This window comes from Hyperolius riggenbachi, chromosome 8, assembly GCF_040937935.1.
Source record: "Hyperolius riggenbachi isolate aHypRig1 chromosome 8, aHypRig1.pri, whole genome shotgun sequence".
Classification (NCBI taxonomy): Eukaryota; Metazoa; Chordata; class Amphibia; order Anura; family Hyperoliidae; genus Hyperolius; species Hyperolius riggenbachi.
In genome coordinates this window covers 287,762,232-287,781,506 of record NC_090653.1, presented here as the reverse complement: position 1 = coordinate 287,781,506, position 19,275 = coordinate 287,762,232, and the positions used below count along the sequence as shown (strand labels likewise).

Genomic DNA, 19,275 nt, shown 5'->3' with positions numbered 1-19,275 from the left:
TCCCATCGGAGCACGTTTTTTTTCCTCTTACAGATTCTTTTTAAATGACTTCTCATGCCTCAGCGGCCCAAATACTCGCACAGTGCAGCAAAGACTTTCTGTTTTATCCTTCACTGCTCAGCCTGCTTGTTATCAGCCCTGATAAACTCCCCGACTGAGCACTCAGTCTGGCTTTGCTACGGAAAGATTATAGCTGAGTCTGTCTTCTTTGATGTCTTTTCAAGCCCAAGACTGCCCCCTTGTGGCTCTGCTATAATGACTCTGCTATAATTATTCCCTGCAAAGCCAGACTGAATGCTCAGTCCAGGATTCTTATCACAGCTGATAACAGACACTTTTGGCAGTGAGGATGAAACAGAGAGCAGGGTAAGTGTTTTCTCTAATGTTCTTACTGATATATATGGTAAAATACACAAGGGTGCTTCGTCTCTGGTTCCCTTTAAGTGCCGCAAGCAATTACCTAATCACACGCACATGCATGCAATTCCTTTTGGACAAGCAGGACATAGCGGGAACCCATGGAGCAGCCCCCTCACAAAGGGTCCAGTGGGCAATGATTTAGGGACAGATAGTCTAATTGCAGCCTTAAAGTGGATCCGATATAAACTTTTTTACTCATTGCATAATTGTGTTCCTTACATATAATTTATAGGGCATTCCTCAAGCCAAATACTTTTTTTTTTGTTTGTTTTAATACTCTAATTCCCTATAAACTAAACAAGCCTCGCCCACAGCTTCTCCAGAGTGCCTTGACACTGTAGCAATGGCTTATGGGAGCTCAGTCTGTGCAGAAGAAGGGGGAGGTGTTATTAGCCATTGATTTCAGAGGCAGAGGGGAGGAGGAAGGAGGAGAGGGGACTGAATTTACACACAGGCAAGCTGATAGCATCTCCAGCCCTCAGCCTGTGTAATGTGACAAACAGAACATGGCTGCCCTCATTGTATCACAGGAATAAATAATCATAAACTGTTGAAGCTGTTTGCAGCTAGATATGCTGTGTAAACGATCTAAATTTCAGATAACATATATAGAAAAGTTACTTGTTATAGTTTTTCATCTCGGATCCGCTTTAAGGTGGCCATACACCTGTCAATCTGCCACCAGATCGACCATCTGATAGGTCACTCTTTGATTGAATCTGATCAGAGTGGGATTTTATACTGCCACATAGCGCAAACAGATGAAATCGACATAGCGCTTCCGTCTGCAGACCCCTCCTCCAGGTAATGTTTCTTTGTTGTATTATTGGAACTACTACTCCAGTGTAAGATCTGGCATTGCGTGTAAAAACACCGGAGATTTGAGCGCAGCCGGCGCCACCATTGGCTGTAATAGGAAATGCGGCTCACGCAGGGCTTAGTGTGTAATTTTGGTGCCGTCAGAAGGCAGTGTTATAAACTGTTCTAATCACCTTTTTCCGGCACCAGCAACTTCTTATAGTTGCGTCTCACGGACTGTGAGATAACTTGACTCTCAACACAGCAAGCAGGAGATAGACTTTCTCAGGCTTCTTCAATATTCACGTTATTTATTCAGGAAACAGAAATACAGATAGATACAGTTCATCATATCCTAGCCACGCCAATCTTCATGTTGCGTTACAAGCTTCTTGATTAAACTTCCTGCTGAAGTCAATCAGGTACCTTCTTTCTAAACTACGTTACACTAGACTACCTATGTACAGCATACATTATATCAGATTACGTATAGAATGAAAATACTTAGAAGTTCCAGTCAGCATTGAGAGCTAGTGTGAAAGTAAGAAGCAGAGTGAGCTCCCATCGCTCACTCGGGGTTTAATACCGACTAGAAAAGAAATATGACATCATCTTCGCCATCCCCTAGATCAGACTACTCAATTAATATTTAATGAGGCTTTTGACCTACATACAAGGAATTCGGTATTTAGTAAATATGGCTGATGTTTATTGTTCTAGTGGTGTACATGCACAGGTCAGGGAGACCTGTGGCCTTGTCCATAGAACAGCTTCTTGGTATGTTCTGGTTCTGCTGACAGAACTGCAGATTTTCTCTCTAAGAGAAAATCCCCTTAAAGGGCAGGTCTGCTCCCCAAGCCTTTTTGACTAACTCAGTTCAAATAACTGAGGCCTACTTAAATTATAACAGGCAGAACCGCTGTAATTCGGACGCCAGCAATAGCTGGAAGCCGAATTACATTTTTCCCCCACAATCCATGGTGGCCTGGAGGGGGAATAGTAATTAAAGCCAATGTGTACCGATTTAAAAAAAGAAAAGTCAGATACTCACCTAAGGAGAGGGAAGGCTCTGTCCTAATGAGACTTCCCTCTCCTCTCCCGGTGCCCGGTCCCGCTCACGATCCCCCGTTGCAGTATTCGACCAGTTTGGTCAAATACTGCCGCTTCGGAAGTCTTCGGGAGCACTCGGGCTCCCGAAGACGGGCCGCTCCATACTGCGCATGCGCGAGTGCCCACTCTGACGCACTCGCGCGGGCCTATGACGCACTCGCGCGTGCGCAGTAAGGAGCGGCCCGTCTTCGGGAGCCCGAGTGCTCCCGAACACTTCCGAAGTACCCCGCGGCGGGGGATTTGAACTGAGGATCCACCGGGCACCGGGAGAGGAGATGGAAGGCTCATTAGGACCGAGCCTTCCCTCTCCTTAGGTGAGTATCTGACTTTTCTTTATTTTAATCGGTAACCATTCACTTTAACGCCGCCGGGACTTGTGCAGGAGCAGGGAGAGTCGTTTTTCAGCTTCACCCTGCATCCAAAACTCTCGGCGGCTTAATTATATGTGTCTTACTGCTTATTACCTGTATTGTGTTATTGGTTACCCGTATTATCATTGTCTGTAACCTTATTCATTGTCCAGCGATGCGTAATATGTTGACTGTATATAAATCCAATAAATAATAATAATCTATGAGGATTGGGAACCTTCCAAAATAAAACCAAGTGACACAAATGGTGTAATATGTACAGGTAGGTGGTGAGTAATATCGCACGATTTTCTTGTTATTTTTGTGACAGACCAGTCCAGATGGGATCGCTATCCTGGAGCGTATGACCCCGGCTACAGAGACCCGCGGAGTTACTGGAACTACATGTACGGTGGCCGAGAAGATCCATACAGGAAGGTTCCCTACGGTTACACCAGCAGGTTAGTGTGAGACTGACAGATGCCGCGACCTGCAACGCAACACTCTCCGAATAACTATTTTATTTTTTTATAAACAAAAAAGATCTTTATTGAAGCACAAATTATACAATAACTGTGCATAATGACAGGCAGGCCTAGTCCAATAAAGTTCAGGCTGACATCTGTAGAGCACAAGTTCCTTAGACACACATTGCTAATTACAATCCATAGCAACAGTTGCAATCTAACTGTGCTTAAAGTTAACCAGAGACGAAGCACCCTCATGTATTTTACCATATATATCAATGGGAACATTAGAGAAAACGCCTACCCTGCTCTCTGTTTCATCCTTCACTGCTCACCCTGCTTGTCTTATCAGCCCTGATAAAATCCCTCACCCAGCATTCAGTCTGGCTTTGCTCAGGAATCATAGCCGAGTCTGTCTTTGATGTCTTTTCAAGTTCAAGCCTGCCCCCTTGTGGCTCTGCTATGATTAAGCTGTAATGATTCCTGAGCAAAGCCAGACTGAATGCTCAGTCAGGGACTTCATCAGAGCTGGTTAGAAGCAGGCTGAGCAGTGAAGAATGAAACAGAGAGCAGGGTAGGTGTTTTCTCTAATGTTCCCACCGATATATATGGTAAAATACATGAGGGTGCTTCATCTCTGGTTCACTTTAAACTTAAAGTGAATCTCCAGCCTTAAAAAAAAAAAAAATCTGTCAGCAGCGCCAGAGATTCTTTTTAAGTATAACAGTTGCGTTAGTAAAGTTTTCATATCATTGATATACTTTTAAATTGTAACTGTCGGGCATAAAATTAAAAATTCAATTCTTGTATCTGATAAACAAGTAATAAGGATCCAAAAGTTAAAATATCACTATTTCTTGTTGATAAATGATCATTCCCTAGTTTACCCAACTCTTATTTGGTACACACACAATTTGGTACATACAAAGGAAGTTGCAGGGCATGCTGGGTTGTCCTTTTTTGCTTCTCTATTTCCCTTTAGCCTGATTGGCTGAAGCCTCTATTCCTCCTGTTTTTTCCCCTCCCACACCTCTGTGCCTCTCTGATTGGACAATATTTCTCATGCTGAGACAATGCACTTTCTATAGTGAAGGGTGGGCTAGTCAGGCAGAGCAGAGTAAGGGAGGAAATTACATCAGGATTGGCTTCACAATATTTATCTACCTATGTGTTTGGTTTTTTTCTGAGATAGTATGGCTGACAGCTCCTCTTTAAGGTGAATCTTAAAGACACTGAAGCGAGAATAATTCTCGCTTCAGAGCTCATAGTTAGCAGGGGCATGTGTGCCCCTGCTAAAGCGCCGCTATCCCATGGCTAAACGGGGGTCCCTTCACCCCCAACCCCCCCCCCCCCTTCCCCTGCAAAATCAACGACCAAATTGGTCGTAAATTTTGCTCTTCATGGATGCAGGGCTAACGGCAGCAGCCCTGCCTCTCAGCGCGTCTATCAGACGCACATCGCCGCCTCTCCCCCGTCCCTCTCAGTGAAGGAAGACTGAGAGGGGCGGGGGGAGAGGCGGAGGTACGCGTCTGATAGACGCACGGGAGGCAGGGCTGCGGCGGTTAGCCCTGCCCCAATGCGGAAGCGCTCCCCCGCTGCACGAAGGGGATTTGGGGGATCAGGGACCCCGTTTAGCCGCGGGATAGCGGCGTTTTAGCAGGGGCACACATGCCCCTGCTATTTATGAGGTCTGAAGCGAGATTTATTCTCGCTTCAGACTCTCTTTAAGCCCCCCAAAAAAGCAGTTTCTTGCCTGTGGCTTCTTGCAGCCTCCTGCAGTCATCCTGTGCCTGCACCGTCCCGCACATGCACAGTTCAGAAAAATCGCTGCTGCGCATGTGCAGAATGCTCCCGGCTGCGGGCGCACAATCAGGATACGCACTGCCCAGGGCCGCGGCATGTGCAGTAGCCTATGACTGGCCAGCTTTGACGGGGTCACAGCTGCCGAATTGAGTGACAAAATGTTGGGAAAAATCATCTGTTTTCTGTATTACTGAATGCAGTAATGCTTTGTGGATTGAAGTCTATATGTTGTTACAGTCCCTCTTTAGCCTCTTGTTTGACAGTTGTCTCCGCCTCTCTCCCTGCAGATACGACGTGTATGAAGACCGCTGGCAGTACGACCCTCGCTACGTCGGTGGTTTTGATGACGAGACTGACGCACGCCGAGATTTTGCCAAGGATGACTTTGACCGGCGGAGCGTTCACAGCGAACACTCGGCCCGCAGCGTGCACAGCGAGCGGAGCTCACACAGCCGACGCAGCAGCTTCAGCTCGCGGTCCCAGCAGGTGCGAAGCTGGAATACGCTCCACTCATTACTGATCATATAACGTGGGATCTGCATCTGTAACTGTCTGATTCTTTCTCCAGAGCCAGGTCTACAGAAGCGATCAGGATCTCACAGCCAATGCGTATGACAACCAAGTTACAAACCCCGCCCTCGGCGACTACTCCTACAGCATGTATCCCAACGAGTACAGTGCCCAGCAGACGCTCGACAGTTTCCAGTACAGCTACCAGGGCGGGTCAGAGTGGCAGCCGGTGGAGCAAGGTATCCGGGCAACGTCAATCTGCCATCTTTATCCCTTTTCAAAACATTTCAAGGGAACCTGAAGTGAGGGCTGGTGCACACCAGAGCGGTTCGTTTTTTTCCCTAAATGCAAACTCGGGGGCTGCAGCATTTTTTAGATTTCTGAGGCGTTTCTGCCTCAATGTTAAAGGCATACTGTAGGGGGGTCGGGAGAAAATGAGTTGAAGTTACCCGGGGCTTCTAATGGTCCCCCACAGACATCCTGTGACCACGCAGCCACTCACCGATGCTCCAGTCCCCGCCTCCGATTCACTTCTGGAATTTCAGACTTTAAAGTCTGAAAACCACTGCGCCTGCGTTGCCATGTCCTTCCTCCCGCTGACGTCACCAGAAGTGTATAGCACAAGCCCAGTATGGTCTGTGCCTGCGCCGTACGCTCCTGGTGACATCAGGGGAAGCGATGACACGGCAACGCAGGCGCAGTGGTTTTCTGACTTTAAAGTCTGAAATTCCAGAAGTGAACCGGAGGCGGGGCCAGAGCATCGGTGAGTGGCTGCGCGGGCACAGGACGTCTGCGGGAGACCATTAGAAGCCCCGGGTAACTTCAACTCATTTTCCCCCGACCCCCCTACAGTATCCCTTTAAAGTATAGGAAAGTGGAAAACTGCTCTGAAAAATGCTAGATCAGAGCGGTTTTCCAGGCGTTTTTGTTACAGAAGCTGTTCAGTTACAGTTTTACTGTAATAAAATATGAAATCTGCTACACAAAAACGCTCCAAAAAACGCTAGGCATGTTTAGAAAACGTCTCTAAACATGCCTAGAATCGCTCTGAAATCTGCTCCAAAAACCGCGAGTGTTTTGCAGATCTGCTAGAGGTTTTGGTGTGCACTGGGCCTGAGAGGGATATGGAAGCTGCCATATTTATTTCTTGTTTAAGTGGACTTGAACTCTTGCACAGGACAGAAGGAGAAGTGCACCCTGTGTGTATTTATAGAGTTTAGCCTGTCTAATTCCTCATCTGTGACTAATCACCAGTTTAATTTCATCTCAGCTGTGCCAGCTGGCTTCCTCAGCAGAACAGCTTATTTGTAAACACAGCGTGTTAACTCAATGTATGCTTCCATGAAAGCAAGAAGTAGATACTGCAAATTGCAGAGAGGAAGTTCTAAGTTCAGTTCCCCTTTAAACAATACCAATTGCCTGACAAAAAATAATGGTCTGCACTCCTCCATCAAGACTCATTTTATTACTGGACGTATCTGAAAATATCAAAACCTCCACAAAGATCACACCGCTAATACCGGTTGCCTGGCTGTCCTGCTGATCTCTTTTGCTGCAGTAGTGTCTGAATCACACACCCGAAACAAGCATTCAGCTAATCCAGTCACACTTCAATCAGAGCACCTGATCTGCTGCATGCTTGTTCAGGAGTTATGACAAAGTATTAGAGGCAGAGGATCAGCAGGACAGCCAGGCAACTGGTATTGTTTAAAAGAAAATAAACATGTCAGCCTTCATATCCCTCTCACCTTGGATTTCCTTTAAGTTGCCCAGCAGTTATGGTGATCCCTTGGCTTCAGTAGTACTTTGGTCACAGCAGGAACAGTCCTTCTGCCGGTGAGGTCAGAACATGTGACGTGTATATGTGGCCAGCGGGATGCTAATGATCCTGACGTGCAATACAAATGTAATGCAAATTATATTCAACTTGGACATGCATGACATTTTCATGAAGGTTGGAAGCAGCAATTTTTATGAAGGTAATAAAGATGGCCGACTTCATATCCTTGCTAATACTGGACTTTATCTCATGTTATTTCATTAGGGGCGTGGCGTAATTCTGGGTGTGTACATTTGGCTTACTGAAGGTGGCATGTTATAGTGAATATGAAGAGACCTTAACTATTTAAGGACCAAGCTAATTGAAATGTACGCCCTGTTTTGGTGTCACCAGGCTGGCAGGGTGTAGATTTCAATTAGCCGCCAGTGCGGGCATCCGTGGCTCCCGCCGATCTCGCCGCTGTCTCCCCGAATGCTCTCGTCGCAGCTCACTTGCTCTGCCTGTCTCTATGACAGCAGAGTCATGTGAGCCGGTCAGGAGCAGATTTCATTGGCTCCTGGCCGTGTCTATCAATGTAAGCCGCTCCCATTGGCATACATTGATAGGCAGGGTCAGGAGTTAATAAAAGCTGCTCCTGACCGGCTCACAGGAACTCTGCCGTCATAGCAGCGGCAGAGTGGGTGGAGCAGGATCCTGATGTGCGGCGATTCATCGGTATTCCGCTGTTTGTTTACCAGCGGTCTCTGGTCCTTAAAGAGGAACTCCAGTGAAAATAATGTAATAAAAAAGTGCTTCATTTTTACAATAATTATGTATAAATGATTTAGTCAGATTTTGCCCATTGTAAAATCTTTCCTCTCCCTGATTTACATTCTGACATTTATCACATGGTGACATTTTTACTGCTGGCAGGGGATGTAGCTGCTGCATGCTTTTTTGACAGCTGTAAACAGCTATTTCCCACAATGCAGCAAGGTTCACAGACAGGAAACTGGCAGGAGTACCACGATCCTCAGAGTTTCTTGTGGGAGGGGTGTCACCACAATATCAGTCATACAGCGCCCCCTAATGGTCTGTTTGTGAAAAGGAATAGATTTCTCATGTAAAAGGGGGTATTAGCTACTGATTGGGATAAAGTTCAATTCTTGGTTGGATTTTCTCTTTAAGGGGGCAGAGACCACTGGTACTTAAGTGGTTAAAAAATTTAGAATTACCGTAGGTGGCCATACACTAATAGATGGCCACCAGATCGACCAACAGATAGATCCCTCTCTGATCTAATCTGATCAAAAAGGAATCTAATTTTGGCAACACGCTGCACACAGGTTTGAATCGATTTTCAGCATGAAATAGATTCAAAACCTGTGGAGCCGCCGCTTGCCTCGCCGCCCCCGGCCAGCAGCAATAACATCACCGGTCCAGCCGGCGCGAGTCCCCCGGGGTCCATGCTGTCCTCATTTCTTCTCCTCTTCCCTTCCTGCTCCATCCTGTGACTAGCTGAAGTTCATTCAATAGAGGGCGCTCTACTGTTTGAACTTCGGCTAGCCACAGAACGCAACAGGAAGTGAAGAGGAAGTAAAGAAGAAAGTGAGGCAGCATGGACCTCGGTACTCCCGCCGGCCGGACAGGTGATGTTGCTGCTGCCGCTTTGCTGCCTTGGGCAGAATTGAACGACTCTACCGGCCCGAACCCGACACGCCAACAATCAAGCAAAATTTTCAGACTGGACCGATCAACTGAATCGACTGATGTCGGATGGCTGATGTCGGATGGCAATCGATCGATTGGTCAGCGTTTGCGTTAACGATTTCACAGCACGTGTATTGACGAGAATGCGACCCAGTTATATGGGTTACTTTAGATACTCGCCTATGTTGTGTGAAGCTGACTTGTGTCTGTCTGTAGTCCCCTCCAGGCCTCTGACGCCAGAGAAGTTCGGCAGCCCCCACGTCTGCGCCAGGTTCGGCCCCGGCGGACAGCTGATTAAAGTGCTTCCCAACCTCCCTTCAGACGGGCAGCCGACGCTGGTGGAGATCCACAACATGGAGGTAAATCGCTCTCGTGTGTCTGGTCACACTTCAGCCGCGCAGGAAACGCGTCATCAGTATTTCAGTCTCTCCTTTATATGTCCCTCTTATTCCTGCGCCTCCTGCTGGGCGCAGGGCTGTGGAGTCGAGAAGTCGGAGCAATTTTGGCTACCTGGAGTCGGTGGTTTCAATAAACTTAGTCGGATGATTTTTGAACCAAATCCATAGCCTTTGTAAAAATTAGACTAAGGAGTCGGAGTCAGAGCAATTTTGGCTACCTGGAGTCGGTGGTTTCATAAACTGTGGAGTCGGATGATTTTTGTACCGACTCCACAGCCCTGGCTGTGCAGCACTGACTGGTCTCTCTCTGAATGTTTTTCAGATCATTATGCAGAACTGTCCTGAGCAGGAGAAGATGAGAGCGTTCCCTGGCCCTCTGGTCAAGTACGTATGCCTGTCGCCGCCACACACCTGCAGACGCCATCAGGACCGATGCTTGTCTGCAAGTTGGTCGCTCAAACACATGCAATGTTTTCACAGTAAAGGTGGCCACACCTGATTTTCAGAAAAATCGAAAGCTTTTTTTAAAAAAAAATCGAGCAAGAAATCCGATTGGATTTCCTGTTTTCATTTGTGAAGTCTATCGGGAGTGCTGGATTTTTCTGATAAATTTTTACGAAAATTGAATGGTGTATCGTAGATTGTCAATTTCCTTATATACACTTCCAAGCAATTTTTTCATAATTGGGTACAGTGTGTGTGTGTGTGCGTGCGTGCGTGCGCGGTACATTGGTCAGATTTTTTTAAATGTTACAATTACTCAGAAAAATGTATTGCAGTTCTTAAATTGAAAAGATATTTTAAAAATTATATGGTGTGCGGCCACCTTTAAAGAGACTCTGTAACAAAAATACCTCCCCAACCCCCCCCCCCCCCCCCCCAAGAAAAAAAGACACCTTGGGAGGGGGAAGCCCCTGAATCCTAATGATGCTTCCACTACCCAAACTAAACCAAACTGCTCAACAAAAAGTTCTAATACCACACACTACGGATGTGCTTGTAATCTCTGGACATGTGGGCAGCGAGATGCTAAAAACTTCAGCTTGCATGCAAATTTCATACAAATTGTATGCAACTTACAATTGGTCCAATCAAATGCATTCCTGCTCAATTTGATGGCGCAGTTCCAAGCTGCAAACTCTTTACATGAAATGTGCATGCAAGTCAGAATCCTTGGCGTGTCCATGACCAACTCCATTTATTTCATGTCAGCGACCAGTGTCCGGCCATTTGTAGATGTGTAGGGATGGTCAATGACATGCAAATAATTTTGAGTTTATGCAAATTTATGCAACTCCAAAAATTGATCAGTCCAATGAAGCCAAGCTGGGTTCCGAACGGTTAATTTTCATGCTGCAAACATTTGCATAAAATATTTGCTTCATTCTGCATCATTCCTAAGCTCTTTTTTCCACAAGGATGTAATAATGGCAGCTGAATGGCGCTTGTGGCCAACGCCGGGAGGCTGAACTACTCAAGTGTGCAGTTCAGCCACCCGTGGAAAAGAGGCGTCAAACCGACAGATCACCTTCTGTTTTCTGAATTGCTTCCCACCCCTTCACCCTCCTCATTGTTTACAGTCAGCTGATCTGATCATGTGACTCTCAGCTGCAGCAATTCGCACATGTCCTTCACACCAGAATCTGCTGTCAGGCTGGGTTCAACGACAGCTAGCAGATTCTTACAAATTCCTAAAGCTTTGTTAACTTTTGGGCCTGTGCTCACTGGTTGCGTTGCTGTTATTTAATCGCAAAGCCTTCATGAAAATAAAGCAAATCACAAGGTGCGGTACACAGTGGTGCAATGCGATTTTAGAAAATCGCAGTGCCTGCAGAGTTTTTTTGAGCGCTTGCTTTTGTGATGCGCAGGAAAAAAAACAATGCATGCGATTCTCATTGCGTTTTTTAGGTAAACAGTCGGGAAACCAGGAAAAGATAGCCTCAGCAAAATTGCATGTAGAATTTTGAATAGAAATAGTGACTGCATCACACTGCGATTGCGCTTGGTGATTTTCAGTGTGTACATGCCTTTAGGTTGCCGAACCGAGATGATGTCACAGCCCCGTAATACATTTAAAAAAATTGGTGGAAATTGCTTAAAGTGGTATTGTCACCATAAAAATCAAATTTCAACAGCAACTGGTCTGAGTGTATTAAGTGATAAAGATGCTAATCCTGCATTCAAAACTTGCAAACCTTTTTCTGCTGTTATGGTTTGGAGTTATCTCATACTTTAGGAGCACTGGCCCTAGTGCCAAACAGTGCCAAAGAGTTGAATGCTGGGAGTTCCTTTTATCTATAATATATTCCTCCTCTTCCATTTATTTCCCTGCCTAGCTTTCTTATCTGAAACACCTCTGCTCACTTGTGTTTACAAGCAAGGCTGAGGTGAATCAGCGATTGGAGGATGAGACAGTGTAGTTCCTAGTATACACCTCAGTGGGAGTGTCTGAAGACTCTGGGAGGAGGGCAGCTAATGAATACACAATGAGCAAGAGAAGGGAGGAGGGAAAACAAAAGTCAGGGAGGATATGATGTCAGCATTAGCTTGGCAAGATGGCCACTGCCTAGAATAGGATTTTCTGCTTTTCCTTTATAAAATTCACAGGAATCAGTACGTGGATAGCACAATACATCTGTTATGTAAGTAGAAGTGGTATTTATCTACTTATATGTGTGTTTTTTATTTCTAGGTTAGCATGGCTGTCGCTTGTTCTTTAACCACCTGAGCGGTCTGGACGAGCTCAGCTCGTCCAACACCGCCGGAGGCTGCCGCTCAGGCCCTGCTGGGCCGATTTTAATGAAATAAAAAGCAGCATACGCAGCCGGCACTTTGCCAGCCGCGTGTGCTGCCTGATCGCCGCTGCAGCGCGGCGATCCACCGCGTGCAGCGGCGAAAGAGGGTCCCCCCAGCCGCCCGAGCCCAGCGTAGCCGGAACAAACAGTTCCGGCCAGCGCTAAGGGCTGAATCGGAGGCGGCTGACGTCAGGATGTCGGCTGACGTCCATGACGTCACTCCGCTCGTCGCCATGGCGACGAGGTAAGCGAAACACAGAAGGCCGCTCATTGCGGCCTTCCGTGTTACTTCTGGCCGCCGGAGGCGATCGGAAGAACGCATCCGGAGCGCCCTCTAGTGGGCTTTCATGCAGCCAACTTTCAGTTGGCTGCATGGAATAGTTTTTTCTTTATTTAAAAAAAACCCTCCCGCAGCCGTCCTGGCGATTTAATCAGAACGCCAGGGTGGTTAAAGCACCTTTGAAGTGAGAGGGATATGGAGGCGGCCTTATTTGTCTCCAAACAATACTTGGCTGTCCTGCTGATCCTCTGCCATACATTTAGCCATAGCCCCCAGATCAGGTGCTCTGACTGAAGTGTGACTGGATTAGCTGCACTCTTCTTTCAGGTGTGTGAGTTAGACACTACTGCAGCCAAAGAGATCAGCAGGACAACCAGATAACTGGTATTGCTTAAAGGGCAACTGTAGAGAAAGGAATGTGGAGGCTGCCATATTTATTTCCGTTTGAGCAATACTAGTTGCCTGGCATCCCTGCTGATCTTCTGCCTCTAATACTATAATAATAGACAAGCATGCAGCAGATCAGGTGTTTCTGATATTGTCAGATCTGACAAGATTAGCTGCATGCTTGTTTCAGGCGTGATTCAGACACTACTGCGGCCAAATAGATCAGCAGGGCTGCCAGGCAACTGGTATTGTTTAAAGGGAACCAGAGACGAAGCACCCTTGTGTATTTTACCATGTATATCAGTAAGAACATTAGAGAAAACACTTACCATGCTGTCTGTTTCGTCCTCACTACTAAAAGTGTCTGTTATCAGCAGTCACAAGAATCCCAGACTGAGCAATTAAATCTGGCTTTGCTGGGAATGATTATTGCTTAGTCATTATAGCAAAGCCACAAGGGGGCAGGCTTGGGCTTGAAATAACACCACAGAATACAGACTTAGCTATAATCTTTCTGTAGCAAAGCGAGACGGAGCAGCCTGACTTCTCAGTCGGGGATTCTTATCAGACGTGATAACAGTCAGATTACACAGAGAACAATGAAACAAAGGGCAGATTAGGTGTTTACTGTCATGTTCCCACTGATTTATAAGGTAAAATACAAGAGGGTGCTTCATCTCTGGTTCTCTTTAAAGAGACACTGAAGCGAAAAAAAAAATATGATATAGTGAATTGGTTGTGTACTATGAATAATTACTAGAAGATTAGCAGCAAAGAAAATATTCTCATACTTTTATTTTCAGATATATAGTGTTTTTTCTAACATTGCATCATTCTCTAATATGTGCAGATTACACAACACTCAGCATTCAAAATGATTCTTTCAGAGCAGTCTATGAACTATTGACCTCTCCTCTAGCAGAGAAAAAGTAAACAGTTCACTTACAGTTGAGATAATAAAAGTCAGATAACAGCCCTCTCCATGACTAAAGGCCCATACACACATCGGATTTTTGCGAACGACCCGTCGTTTCAACATTCAGTCGTTCGCACGCGGAATCAGACGTGTGTACGGACTATCGTTCGCGTACGCCAGGCGGATCGCTGGAAACCAGTCTTATCATGCGAACGATAGTCCGTACACACGTCTGATTCCGCGTGCGAACGACTGAACGACGGGACGTTCAAACGACCCGTCGTTCAGAAAAATCCGACGTGTGTATGGGCCTTTAGACTTAGTCGGAGAGTTAATGGCTTGTTTGCATAGAGATAACAACTGTAGTTTGTTAACTCTTTCTGTACTGGAAACAATTAGACTGATATATCTGATCTTAATGTTTTATTTCTTAGCTGTACTACACATACAAATCATAATACCATAATTTTTTTTCGCCTCAGTGTCTGTTTAAAAGGAAATAAATATGGCAGCCTCCATAGCCATCTCACTGCAGGTGTGCTATAAACCTGCACATGGGTCATATCAGAGTAGCACATTCATGGTTTCCGTGTTCCTAGTCCTTTTGCACAACCAAGAAATGTACACATTTTTCTCATTGACAGGTAGTTGGTGACCTTTTTGGATTACTTCCTTATCCCAAAATAGGGCATACTCTTCCTTGGTTTTGCTGATTTTAACACAGTTCTATAATGAGATGCTGCTAGCTTTATTTATGAAATGTTTTTGTTTTGTAGTCCTTTTTGTTTCGAGAAAAATCTCACGTGGTCTTTGCTGTCTGCAGGGAGGAAACCCACAAAGTGGACGTCATTAATTTTGCACAAAACAAAGCCAAAGAGTGTTCGCAGAACGAGAAGCTGCTGGACTCGGAGTCGGCACGATTGCTCTGGGATTTCATCGTTCTGCTGTGTAGGCAAAACGGGGTGAGTCTCTCTCCTGGGATCCTGCGTGTAGTTCCTAGTGTCGGGGGTATTGGTGGAATGGTCATGAGATTCCATGTGATCCTTTTCCTAGGAACAGATCACCATCCTGTCCATTACCCCACAACTTCCATCATCCACGATTGTTATATAGAACCTTATGGCATCATTTAAAGTGTAAAATCAAAAATCAATTCTTTCTTTTTATCTGGTAAACAAGTAATAAGGATGCTAACCAGGCAATCCAAAAGTTAAAATCACTCTTACTTTTCTTGTTGATAAATGATCATTCCCAAGTTTACCTGACTCTTATTTGGTACACACAAAATTTGGTACACAAAAAGGAAGTTGCAGGGCATGCTGGGTTATTCATTTTTTTTTTTTTTTGCTTCTCTACTACTGCAGTTTAAGTCTTGACTGTATGTTTTCCGTATCCTTAAACACCTGAAGTGTGGGAAATGGAGGCTGCCATATTTTATTTCCTGTTTAACAATACCAGTTGCCTGGCTATCCTGCTTATATCTTTGGCTACAGTAGTGTCTGAAACACACACCTGAAACAAGCATGCAGCTAATCCAGTCTGACTTAAGTCAGACGCACCTGATCTGCTGCATGCTTGTTCAGGGGCTATGGCTAAAAGTATTAGAGGCAGAGGATCAGAAGCACAGCCAAGCAACTGACAATTAAATAATTATGGCAGCCTCCATATCCCTCCCACTGCAGGTTTCCTTTAAAGAGAACCTGAACTGAAAATAAAAAGTCAAAATAACCATACACAGGTCATACTCACCTCCCGTGTAGTCTACTCCTCAATCTTTCTCCTCTATTGCCTCTCATTTGTCCACTGTGATCATTGGAATTCTCCGTCCTCCATTTTAAAAATGGCCACAACAGCTTCCTGGTCAGCACACTGATACACTGTAATATCACCCATTTGAGCCATAAGGAAACATGGACATTACCTTGCACATTCAGTTGTAACTGACAGCTGCTGATCTATAACTGACAGCAATTGGTATATTTTAGTTCTGACAAAATATTGTCAGAACTGGAAGGGATCACTGTAAGAAGAAAATGGTGAGCTTCTGAGAGGAACTGACAGTGAGGTTAGTATGTAATAGTAATTTGCAGCTACGTCATGTGTTTATTTTAAATAATTTTACTCGCTTCAGGTTCCCTTTAAAGTATACCTGTAATGTTTTTAAAAAAGAAGTTAATGCTTCTGACCTCAGTCAGCAGAACTCGTGCTGTAAATTCTTGGAATGCTTTGATGTCTCTCTACTAGCAGAAAATACAAATACACATTACAGCAGTAATAATTAGAAGCAAGGAAATTTAACAAATAAATCTTTGAGATATCTAAAAAGAGTTATTTTTAGGAGGCGGGCGACATATCCAATTTTTTATATCACTCGTTTATTTTCATCTTGGGTTCACTTTTGTAGGGGGGAAAAAAAGAGTTGAACTTACCCGGGTCTTCTAATGGTCCCCCGCAGACGCCCTGTGCCCGCAAAGCCACTCACCGATGTTCCAGTCCCTGCCGCCGGTTTACTTACGGAAATTGCGACTTTAAAGTTGGAAAACCATTGTGCCTGCGCAGCCACATCCTGATGTCACCGGGAGCGTACTATGCAGGCACAGACTGTACTAGGCCTGCGCTGTACTCTCCTGGTGACAGTAGGAGCGAGGTCGCGGTCGCACAGGCGCAGTGGTTTTCAGACTTTAAAGTGGCAAATTTCGGACATGAACCGGAGGCGGGGCCAGGGCATCGGTGAGTGGCTGCGCGGGCACAGGAGGTCTGCGGGGGACTATTAGAAGCCCCGGGTAAGTTCAACTTTTTTCCCCTACCCGTCCTACAGTAATCCTTTAACTCATTCCTGTTTTATTTCACCATAGAATAGTATTTGATTGAAGTTCTGTCTTACGTGTTCTTTTATGTTTGTGTTCTGTAGACTGTGGTCGGGACGGACATAGCCGAGCTGCTGCTGCAAGACCACAAAACCGTGTGGCTTCCGGGGAAATCGCCCAACGAGGCCAATCTGATCGATTTCACCAACGAGCCGGTGGGACAGGAGGAGGAGTCGGGGGCGGCCCAGCTCTCCTTCCTTACAGACACTCTTCCCAACGCCGGCGTGGTCCTGGAGAAGGAAACGGAGCGGTTCCGGGAGCTGCTTCTCTTCGGGCGTAAGAAGGTACGCGGTGATGCGCTCGGGGGTTTCACTGCTGTGCGGGGGGTCAGGTTACGCTGCGCCCGTGTCCTGCGTGTAACGCACCTGCTCCTGTTTTCACACCGCGACACCCGATCCCCCGCACAGCCATGAATGATTCATCCTCTGTCCGTAGCAGTGCCGCTAATCGTCTGTCATCTTATCCCCTTCCCAGGACGCTCTGGAATCCGCTATGAAGTACGGACTGTGGGGACACGCGCTGCTACTCGCCAGTAAGATGGACAGCCGGACGCACGCCCGAGTCATGACCAGGTCACGCCTCATTTCCGTCATTCTTACCTTTGTCAGGCTTACAATGATCCTGTAGGGAGTCCGTGTAATATGAATCCAGAGTTACGTCCTGAAATAGAAGCATTCACAGACACAGAACATTTATATCGCGTTTTTTCTCCTGCCGGACTCAAAGCTACAGCCGCTAGGGTGCGCTCTATAGGCAGTAGCAGCGTTAGGGAGTCTTGCCCAAGAACTCCTTACCAAATAAGTAATCTAATGTAGCTCAGCCTAGCCGAATCGGGCAAAAATGGCAATTGAAATTTGGGTGCAGACGGTGCCACCTTAGGCAGTAATGCGAATTACGACAATAGCGGCACTCAGTTATTTGGGCTCCGTCAAAAGACGGCGCCCAAATTACGATAAAAAAGCGTAATTCAGCCGCCAGTAATAGCTGGCAGCCAAATGATGTCTTACCCCCACTATCCATGGCTGCCTGGAGGGGGAATTGTAATTTAACGTCGCCGGGACTTTAGCAGGAGCAGGGTGAGACGTTTTTCAGCTTTACCTGCTCCTGAATTTTCCAGCGCCTTAATTACACGGATGCCAGCTTAGCCCATACATGTCAAACTCTGGCCCTTTCACCATGCTGGCCTGCAGAGCCATCACATTTGGCCTGCAAGTGGTTTCCCCACTTTGTATTATATTTGGTCCACTCTAGATCACCAGGGAAGGCATATGGGGGAGGAGGCCACTAGACACCAGGGAACTGTATAGGGGAGGAAACTGGGGACACTAGACACCAGGGAACTGTATAGGGGAGGAAACTGGGGCCACTAGACACCAGGGAACTGTATAGGGGAGGAAACGGGCCACTAGACACCAGGGAACTGTATAGGGGAGGAAACTGGGGCCACTAGACACCAGGGAACTGTGTAGGGGAGGGAGGGGACCACTAGACACCAGGGAGCTGTATAGGGGAGGAAACTGGGGCCACTAGACACCAGGGAACTGTATAGGGGAGGAAACTGGGGACACTAGACAGCAGGGAACTGTATAGGGGAGGAAACTGGGGCCACTAGACACCAGGGAGCTGTATAGGGGAGGAAACTGGGGACACTAGACACCAGGGAGCTGTATAGGGGAGGAAACTGGGGACACTAGACACCAGGGAGCTGTATAGGGGAGGAAACTGGGGACACTAGACACCAGGGAGCTGTATAGGGGAGAAAACTGGGGACACTAGACACCGGGGAACTGTATAGGGGAGGAAACTGGGGCCACTAGACACCAGGGAACTGTATAGGGGAGGAAACGGGCCACTAGACACCAGGGAACTGTATAGGGGAGGAAACTGGGGCCACTAGACACCAGGGAACTGTATAGGGGAGGGAGGGGACCACTAGACACCAGGGAGCTGTATAGGGGAGGAAACTGGGGCCACTAGACACCAGGGAACTGTATAGGGGAGGAAACTGGGGACACTAGACAGCAGGGAACTGTATAGGGGAGGAAACTGGGGCCACTAGACACCAGGGAGCTGTATAGGGGAGGAAACTGGGGACACTAGACACCAGGGAGCTGTATAGGGGAGGAAACTGGGGACACTAGACACCAGGGAGCTGTATAGGGGAGAAAACTGGGGACACTAGACACCGGGGAACTGTATAGGGGAGGAAACTGGGGCCACTAGACACCAGGGAACTGTATAGGGGAGGAAATGGGCCACTAGACACCAGGGAACTGTATAGGGGAGGAAACTGGGGCCACTAGACACCAGGGAACTGTATAGGGGAGGGAGGGGACCACTAGACACCAGGGAGCTGTATAGGGGAGGAAACTGGGGCCACTAGACACCAGGGAACTGTATAGGGGAGGAAACTGGGGACACTAGACAGCAGGGAACTGTATAGGGGAGGAAACTGGGGCCACTAGACACCAGGGAGCTGTATAGGGGAGGAAACTGGGGACACTAGACACCAGGGAGCTGTATAGGGGAGGAAACTGGGGACACTAGACACCAGGGAGCTGTATAGGGGAGGAAACTGGGGACACTAGACACCAGGGAGCTGTATAGGGGAGGAAACTGGGGACACTAGACACCAGGGAGCTGTATAGGGGAGGAAACTGGGGACACTAGACACCAGGGAGCTGTATAGGGGAGGAAACTGGGGA

General features: G+C 46.8%; 1 protein-coding gene across 3 annotated transcripts in view; it reads left to right on the top strand.

The window, feature by feature from the left end:
- Nucleotides 1–19,275, top strand: part of SEC16A (SEC16 homolog A, endoplasmic reticulum export factor) — a 149,766-nt gene that overhangs the window by 44,407 nt on the left and 86,084 nt on the right. For all 3 annotated transcript variants that reach the window (XM_068249127.1, XM_068249125.1, XM_068249124.1), the window contains exons 5-12: nt 3,010–3,139; nt 5,236–5,434; nt 5,517–5,697; nt 9,144–9,286; nt 9,648–9,709; nt 14,527–14,665; nt 16,615–16,854; nt 17,045–17,142. In XM_068249127.1, the coding sequence (XP_068105228.1) occupies nt 3,010–3,139; nt 5,236–5,434; nt 5,517–5,697; nt 9,144–9,286; nt 9,648–9,709; nt 14,527–14,665; nt 16,615–16,854; nt 17,045–17,142 (1,192 nt within the window). The remainder of the gene's footprint in view (nt 1–3,009; nt 3,140–5,235; nt 5,435–5,516; nt 5,698–9,143; nt 9,287–9,647; nt 9,710–14,526; nt 14,666–16,614; nt 16,855–17,044; nt 17,143–19,275) is intronic.